This window comes from Hyperolius riggenbachi, chromosome 3, assembly GCF_040937935.1.
Source record: "Hyperolius riggenbachi isolate aHypRig1 chromosome 3, aHypRig1.pri, whole genome shotgun sequence".
Lineage (NCBI taxonomy): Eukaryota > Metazoa > Chordata > Amphibia > Anura > Hyperoliidae > Hyperolius > Hyperolius riggenbachi.
In genome coordinates this window covers 214,950,759-214,960,157 of record NC_090648.1, presented here as the reverse complement: position 1 = coordinate 214,960,157, position 9,399 = coordinate 214,950,759, and the positions used below count along the sequence as shown (strand labels likewise).

Here is a 9,399-nt window from a genome sequence, read left to right as displayed (position 1 = left end):
GGTCCTGCAGCATTTCTGAGGCAATTCAGCCTCAATGTTAAGTATAGGAAAGTGGAAAAACTGTTCTAAAACATGCTAGAACAGAGCGATTTTCCAAGGTTTTTTTTATATTTTTTTTTTTTTTTTTACAAAAGCTGTACACGTTCATCTCTACTCTATAAAAAGTAAAAAAATGCTATACAAAAACGATCCAAAAATCGCTAGACATAACTAGAGAATTGCTAGGCACTTGCCTGGAATCGCTTAGAAAACCACTTCTAAAAACACTTAGGCTGCATTTCCACTTGTGCGGTGCGAATCGCCGCGGTAAAAATTCACATGCGGATGCGAATTTCGCATGCGGGTCTATGCGAATTTTCACGCGAATTCTCATGGATGACTATGTATGCGAATTTAACCATGGCAGTGCTGGTGTGCTTTTCCATTGTTTCTATGAAAATTCGCATACCCAAACCTCATGCAAATTTCCTATTAAATACATTGTATGCGATTTGCATAGCGGTATGCGATATGCGAATTCTGATGGCTCTGCCATGCGAATTTTTTCTGCGCAGAAAAATGCAAAGGAATCCTGACAAGTGGAAACAGTCCCATTCACTTGTATTGCTATGCGAATATGTATGCGGAAAAACGCATGCGAATTCGCGATAGTGGAAATGGGCCCTCAGGCCCAGTGCACACAAAAAACTTCTAGCAGCTCTGCAAAATGCTAGAGGGTTTTGAAGCAGATTTCAGAGCGATTCTAGGCATGTTTAGAGAGGTTTTCTAAACATGCCTAGCGTTTTTTGGAGTGTTTTTTGTGTAGCAGATTACAAATATTGTTACAGTAAAAGCTGTTACTGAACAGCTTCTGTAACAAAAACGCCCGGAAAAACGCTCTGATCTAGCGTTTTTCAGAGCAGTTTTCCACTTTCCTATACTTAAACATTGAGGCAGAAACGCCTCAGAAATCTACAAAATGCTCCAGCCCCTGAGTTTGCGTTTGTGGAAAAACGAGCCGCTCTGGTCTGCACCATCCCATTCACTTTCATTAGCCAAGTGCTAGTGTAATCGCAAACGCTGAAGGCTGGTGCACACCAGAGCGGTTCTGAAGCGTTTTTTAAAACGCTTTGCAGGGGGAAAACCCTGCAAGCAATTTAAAAACGCTTCAGAACTGCTCTGGTGTGCACCAGCCCTCAGCGTTCGCGATTACACTAGCACTTTTAGGTGTGAACCAGCCCTGAATGAGCATTCCCAAGAGATCACTGGGCAGTACTAAAGATGTTGCCACCACTGATAAATTTCAGAAGGCAAATAAGGGAGAAGAAAGATGTTACACTGGGCTAACAAATAGAAAAAAAATATTTTATTTTCACTACAGGTCCAGGGCCTTTACACGACTGTTCGAATCAGGCGCAGAATTAAAGGAACACCATCTTAAAACAACTTTTGTTTTTATTTTATGCTGTAGGTTATCCCAAGCACTAGGAACAATTTCTTTCTTCACACAGCTCTACCCCTCTGCTGTAAAATCACCCCGTCAGGAACGGACAGAGGCAAACTTTCGGGCTTTGCAGGACAAGACCATGTTCCTGCACGGGGTGGGGGGGCGTGCTATCAAGTCCTCAGTGTATAATTTATTAATCACCTTGCTGAAATAATCTTATTCAGATGATGATAAGGGATACATGCTGGGTACACACTATGAGATTTTCTGGCAGATTTACTGTCAGATTGATTATTTCCAACATGTCCGATCTGATTTCCGATCGATTTCCAATCATTTTAAAATCAATTTCTGACCGTTTTCCATTAAATTCTATTGGAAAAACGAACAGAAATCAGATCTGACATGTTGGAAATAATCGATCTGGCAGTAAAGCTGCCCTACAATCTCATTGTGTGTACCTAGCATAAAATTCCAGCAATGTGTGTTTATTGTCTTCACTTCTCTGTTTACAAAGGCATTATCAGGGTCTTTATCAGTGTCTCTCCCTCCCAGCATGGACAGTACACTGCAGCCTAGAAAGTAGATGCAGCCAGGAGTGTAACATCACAAGCAGCCAGTCAGTCAGGAGTAGTATATACTCATCTCCCTGACTGCTACTTATATTACAGCGAAAGGATACCCGTTACCTCTTCAGATCAGCCTCCTCCTCAGACTCTCCTGCATGTTGCGATACAGTGACGTATATTTGTGAGCTGTGTGAGGAATGAAGGATGATTTTAAAGCCGGAAGAAAGGGAAAAAAAGAACTGAGTGAATAAATAAAGTGCTCTTAGCACTAAAAGGTTATCTGCACCCTAATATTGTGCATTAATAAAATTATTTTTAATTGATAGTGTTCAACTTTCAATTGTGCACAGTGTATTGCTTACCTCAAATAGGACAGCGAATATTTATTCACCAAGTCCTGCATTCACAGTAATTTAAACCATTTCAAAATGAGAAAAGGTTCTAATTCTGTTTTTAATAAAAGATAGATAAAAAAAAATGTATACATACATCTACCCTCAGACACTGTTTTTAGCTTAGTATTTTTAGGTGGTAAAACTAGTAAGTGCAGACCACATTTTAACACTGCTGACATTCGGAGAATCAATTTCTGTGGAAGTAGATCAAATGTCAGAAAGACTTGTTTTAAAGCAAACAGACAATTGAACAGATCTACGAAAACAAAACTTGTGATGCATTTTTAAAGAGACACTGAAGCGAAAAAAAATACATTATATAGTGAATTGGTTGTGTACTATGAATAATTACTAGAAGATTAGCAGCAAAGAAAATATCATCATATTTTTATTTTCAGGTATACAGTGATTTTTCTAACATTGCATCATTCTCTAACACTCAGCATTCAAAATGATTCTTTCAGAGCAGTCTGTGAACTAATGACCTCTCCTCTGGCAGAGAAAAAGTAATTAGTTCACTTACAGTTGAGATAATAAAAGTCAGATAACAGCCCTCTCCACGACTTTGAAAGTCGTAGAGATTAATGGCTTTTTTGCATAGAGATAACAACTAGAGTTTCTTAACTCTTCCTGTACTGGAAACAATTAGAGTGATATATCTGATCTTAATGTTTTATTTCTTAGCTGTACTACACATACAAATCATAATATCATTTTTTTTTCGCTTCAGTGTCTCTTTAAGTGTTCCATTTTGATCCATGCATCACTAGGTAACATTTATTCAATGTAATATTCCTCTAAAATTAAAAATATGCTGTATTCTTACAGAAACAATACATTAGCTGCTTCCCTGAGTATACCAGTGTGAGTACTGGGGGTTTCCTGACCCCTGTAAAAATGTCTGTGGTAAACAGTTCAGCTGAACTAATGCAGCTATTCCTCAACCTTACAGGTGGACTGTGGGGGAATATCGGGTACCAAAAGAAGCCATCATCGGAACCTTACAACAGGTGGACTGTGGGGGATTATCGGGTACCAAAAGAAGCCATCATCGGAACCTTACAACAGGTGGACTGCGGGGGAATATCGGGTACCAAAAGAAGCCATCATCGGAACCTTACAACAGGTGGACTGTGGGGGATTATCGGGTACCAAAAGAAGCCATCATCGGAACCTTACAAGTGGACTGTGGGGGATTATCGGGTACCAAAAGAAGTCATCATCGGAACCTTACAGGTGGACTCTGGGGGTATATCTGGTACCAAAAGAAGCCATCATCGGAACCTTACAGGTGGACTGTGGGGGTATATCTGGTACCAAAAGAAGCCATGATCGGAACCTTACAGGTGGACTGTTGGGGTATATCTGGTACCAAAAGAAGCCATCATCAGGGACTTGCAGGCATGTCTGTCTTGGTCTATACACAGAGTGATAGGCTGAGCATTCAGAGAAGACTCCAGTCTGGATTCTATCATCAAGTGTCTTCTGTGGTCCGCAGTAATGCTGCTTCTGCTTTCCACTGCCTCTGTTTGGCTTTTAACCTTGGTAACCTGTTCCTCCCTTTCTTTGGAGACTTTGTAGTGGAAGTCGGAGTGGCGACAGGCTGGCTTGAGGCCTTTTCAAGGCAAGTAGTATTTCTTGGTGGATGTGTCTACAGAGGGAAGAATTATAAAAGAAAAAGCTTTAAGGACAGTGCTACCTGTTTAACATAAAAATATGCACACTTGTTTCATGTGAACAGTTTATCTTTATACTTGTATTAATGCGTTATAATGCCATCTCCCTGTGTGGGAGTTTGCCTGCTAACAAATTTTTCTTAATGAAAACAAATGTCCCGTATTCTTCCCCCCAAACACACACACGAAAAAAATTATGCACAGTTGGTTGCCTAACCAGCCTTTACGTCAAACCAAGTGTAATGCATGCCATAGCATTAGGTCATTAGGAAACAAAGCCTCTACCCTTAAGCATCTGATCGAAACCCTTGCAATCAAGATTTGCATTCTTAATCAATACTTCTGACCGATTTGAGCCAGAAATCGATCAAAAGATCGGTTGGGTAGCCATGCTGCAGCACGGATTGCAAAAATTGAAAATTTGAGCACCCTTACTCATTTATCTGCAGAGAAGGAATTTCAATTATATCGCTACACATCCAAAACGAAATACTTAAGTGGTAGGTGCGTTGAAAGGAAGCCAATGTCACTGGAAGGTCAGTGGTGGGATGCCAAAACGACATTCATATGCAAGTTATGACTGCCTTTGTTAAAGAGACACTGAAGCGAAAAAAAAAATGATATTATGATTTGTATGTGTAGCACAGCTAAGAAATAAAACATTAAGATCAGATACATCAGTCTAATTGTTTCCAGTACAGGAAGAGTTGAGAAACTCCAGTTGTTATCTATATGCAAACAAGCCATTAAGCTCTCCGACTAAGTTAGTCGTGGAGAGGGCTGTTATCTGACTTTTATTATCTCAACTGTTCCTGGACTATTCACTTTTCCTCTGCTAGAGGAGAGGTCATTACTTCATAGACTGCTCTGAAACAGGGGCGTATCTACAGGGGTGCACATAGGGCAGTTGCTATGGGCGCCCTTTGTCACTCACCTGGGGGGGGCGCATCCCCAGTAAGCAATTAATCGCCCCTTACTAGGTCGGGTCAGGAGAGCAGCACGGTCTGCGTGTGTGTGCGGCTGCCACAGCTTGCCCATTCACCTCTCGGTTTCTCCCCGCTGCCACCAGCGTTTGTGGTCGCGGCAGGTCGCCATAGCAACGTCGGCTCCGCTCTTCCTCCACTCCACGTGCTGTCTCTCGTCATCATCGGCGACTCCTCCTCCTAAACGGCTTGCTTCTGAGTGCACTAGCGCAGCAGTGACAGTCCTCCCCGCTGCTCTCCTCTGCCCCAGCGTCTGTCCACGTGGTATTGGTATCCGGGCGGCTGAGACAGAAGTATCAATTCAGGCCTCCTCCGACCTCCCCTTAGCAAAACCCTTCCTTGTATCAGTGCGTCTCTCTCGCCAATGACTAGGAGAGAGGCAGCTGGATGAGTCCGCCCCCACACATCTCCGTACACATTACAACAGTAGCCTGCGGGTGAGTGTGTCTAGCATGGTATGTCTTATTATCCTCCTTGTTCTTGTTCTCCCACGTCCAGCTGGGGGGAGAAACAGCAGGAGAGGTGATTTGCCCGGAGAGGAGAGTTGGCACTTTGCTCTGCTTGTGAAGTGTCACTTGTCACTGAGCGACAGATAGTATTTTATTACAGTTGAGCAATATAGGCTCACTCCGAACAACTGGTGCAGTGTCCTAATCTTCCCTCCTCACTATAATCTTCACCCAGCTGGCGCAATTTCAGTATTCGCCATAGGCGCCATCTTCTCTAGATACGCCTCTGCTCTGAAAGACTCATTTTGAATGCTGAGTGTTGTGTAATCTGCACATATTATAGAATGATGCAATGTTAGAAAAAACACTATATACCTGAAAATAAAAAGTATGAGAATATTTTCTTTGCTGCTAATCTTCTAGTAATTATTCATAGTACACGACCAATTCACTATATCATATATTTTTTTTCGCTTCAGTGTCTCTTTAAGGTCCAAAATATGAGAGGGTCTACTCTCCCAGTTACACCTTTCATTTGTTTTACATCATGAAGTACAGCAGGGTACAATTGGTTTAGGAGGAGACAGCAAAAGGCCATTTTGAGGTGGTGTCATGATCTTACCTGTATCTTGCACCTGCGATGTTGCCGACGCGGTCGGTTATTGGGCGGAATAGCCCAATTCATCTATTAGTGATCACGGTGTTCCCGAGGGTCAGGTGAATGAGCGTGCTTACCCCAGGAGATGTGGTGGAGAAGCACGTGTGATTGCACACCCGTTCTATGCTCTTAGACAACAGCGACTAACCACAGTCAGCTGACATGCAGGAAGTAAGGTTGTTTATTGATTGGATGTCTGAGTGCGAGTGGCCAGCCATGATTGGTGGATGTCTTTGTTAAAAGGCTGCTTCTGCTCTGTACAAGCTGCTCATGATAGCATTACCTGTGGCTAGTTGCTGGGTGCGCTTATTGATCTCTGTGGATTACTACCTGCACTGACCCTTTTCCTAAACCGGACTACTCTGAATTGCTGCCTGGACTGACCCCTTGCCTGAACCGGACTATTCTGTGGATTGCTAGCTGGAGTATTGCTGATATTTGCCTTGTCCCAGGTACTTCGATTGCCTAGTATCTCATGTGTATGACCCCTGGCTCGTATTGACGCTTTTCCGGTGTTCCTGTTTAGTGGTTACTGTAGGTATCTCTGCCTTCACCTCATCAGTACTTACTTCTTGCGCATTAAGGCCTGGGTGCAACTGTAGAGTAGACATTACCCGGTCTCCTGTTCAAGCGGGGACGCGCTACACAAGGTGAAGATTGCAGTGGTAGATTGGAGCATAGGGACAGATATGAAGGTGGGGAATCCTGCAGGCCTCGCAGTTGGAAGATGTTTCTACCCTTTTGAAGCCAACTGGCCAATGCTTTTTCAGAGTTTGTTGCCTTCCATTGGATCAAATGGAGTTTAAGGGGGATTTTTTTTTATTATTTTTTTTGGTGAATTCAAGAACATTTTGAAAGAATTTAATCTGGTTTTCTTCAAGCTGTATTTGGAGGAGAAAAACCTTTCATGCAGGTATAGATTTACATGGTAATTATTCCTGTCCCTGCTCAATGTCTCTGCATTCCTGGTGTGTCTGGATGGTGTGTACAGCACTGTAACTACTTTATCTTACAACATAGCAAACATTTACCTCTTCTGCTATCACACTCAACAAAGCATGGTAACCATTGTTAAGGCATTAACATGATTTATTTCGAGCATTACTGCAGCCAATCTCTTCAAACAAAACCTGCACTGACCTCTTTCTGAAAATGCTGGTTACCTGGCCCTAATGGTGGGAATACACGATGCGTTTCTGCCGCTCGATTCTGTGCTTGATCAATTTTGCCGCTCGATTCTCTTATCTTCCGCTCGTTCTTCTTAACTTTTTTCATTCACTTCTCTCAGTAAATTGAGCGGCAAAACGATTGAACGCGAGATTGGACACGTCGGAAATTATCTATCGAACCATCCTTCAGCGGCAGAAACGAACCGTGTATTCCCAGCATTACACAATATCTGTAGCTTTAATCGGAAACTCCATTTTCATTGAAAACTGCTTATCAGTGCTCCAAGACTTCTAGGAATTTTATGTTATCACTTAGGGCCCGTTTCCACTAGAGCGAATCTGCATGCGTTTCCTGCATGCAGATTGGCATAGACAACACAAGTGGATGGGACTGTTTCCACTTGTGCGGGATTCTGTGCGGTTTGTCGTGCAGAAAAAAATCTGCACAGCAGACCCATCAGAATTAGCACGCCGCACACCCGCACGCGATTCATTGGTAATGTAACTAAATAGGAAAACCGCAAGCATTTTAGTCTTGCGGTTTTCCCGGCGTTTCCACTTAAAAACCCATGTCAATGCTTGCCGGCATTGACATGGTTAAAATCGCGTTGCACAAACCACAAGCGATTCCGTGTGAAAATCCGCATAGAAACGGCAACGAAACCGCATGCGAATTCGTTGCCGCAATTTTCCCGTCGAAATCGTGCCGCACAAGTGGAAACGGGCCCAAAGGGTTTACCTCTGGATGCTGCGTCTGTTTCCGAATCAGACGCGACACCTGTGATGATGCGAAGCTGTGGCCAAATCGCTATTACTGTGCCATGCACTGCTGTAGGGATTTGGATGCATGAAAGGAAAAACTGCTGCATGCTGTCCAGAATTGCAGCTGCATGCAACTTGGACGTCAAACTATTGCTGGATAGGCAGCGTCTCCCTGTGCGACCTTGATGCAGGAAAAGCAGTGCATTCCGCTCAAGTGGAAACGGGCACAAAGTGTTTCTCCACTGCAATCTTAAGCAAGCTATGAATTTCCATAACTGGGTGGAGTTGAAGTAGCATTTCCTTGCAATCCTGCATTCTGCACTCTTTATGGAGCAAGGACAGCCTAGAAACTTCCCATTTGCAAAGTGAACACAGCTCCACTCCACCGCTTCCACTGCAGTGCTCGACCCAGGTTGGCAAGACCAAAGGATACAATACAGAAGGGATGGTCCGCACTTGTCAGATTGAAGTCACCTTTATTAAGGACATATCCAGATTAAAATTCGACAGGCATCATAGCTGACATGTTTCGGACTCAAGCATCCTTAATCATAGCTGATAGCTATGATTAAGGACGCTTGAGTCCGAAACATGTCAGCTATGATGCCTGTCGAATTTTAATCTGGATATGTCCTTAATAAAGGTGACTTCAATCTGACAAGTGCGGACCATCCCTTCTGTATTAGAAACTTCCCCACTTTATGCAGGAGTAATTCATGCACAGAGTAGGAGCTTGTTATTCATTTCACCTGCACTAATCTACTCGCAGACAGCAAACTTAAGCACTCCTGTATCACAGTCTGTGGTATAACTGTATTTGGAATGCACATATTTTACATACATGTAAGCAGGCTAATAAACGGTTTTAAATCTATAGTGGTGGATGGTGATTGAAGTGATTGCCTCTCTCTCATTAATAATGTTTTATTATTAATTAAACAGAAGGCCTTATTTAAAAACTGACCATGTGTACATAACAATAAATTTGAAAAAACAAATACACATACTGCATGTTAGCACCGGTACATCTTGGCTATGGGTTGTTAATGTGAATTTCAGCATAGCATCAAATTCAGGGAACTGGTGACACAAATTATCAAAATATGAGATGCATTCTACAATATATTCTTATTATTGTATGAGCAAGCAAATTACGGTAATTAGATCATATTGTTGCCTGACACAGGCAGCTGCAGAATCCAAATGAATACTAAATAAATGCTCTGCAATGCATGTCCTGCTATTAAGGATGCTAGTGTTGGCACCATCTAGTGTGGTTTAAATTAAAGAAAAAAAATATTACTTTGCTCTT

General features: G+C 42.5%; 1 protein-coding gene across 4 annotated transcripts in view; it reads right to left on the bottom strand.

Moving 5' to 3' along the window:
* Positions 1 to 1,330: 1,330 nt before the first annotated feature.
* ICE2 (interactor of little elongation complex ELL subunit 2) overlaps positions 1,331 to 9,399 on the bottom strand; it is a 140,129-nt gene continuing 132,060 nt past the window's right edge. The window contains exon 16 of one of the 4 annotated variants that reach the window (XM_068275695.1): positions 1,331 to 4,041. In XM_068275695.1, the coding sequence (XP_068131796.1) occupies positions 3,865 to 4,041 (177 nt within the window). In that variant the 3' untranslated portion in view covers positions 1,331 to 3,864. The remainder of the gene's footprint in view (positions 4,042 to 9,399) is intronic. The other 3 variants (XM_068275696.1, XR_011030328.1, XR_011030327.1) reach the window with 3 other exon arrangements.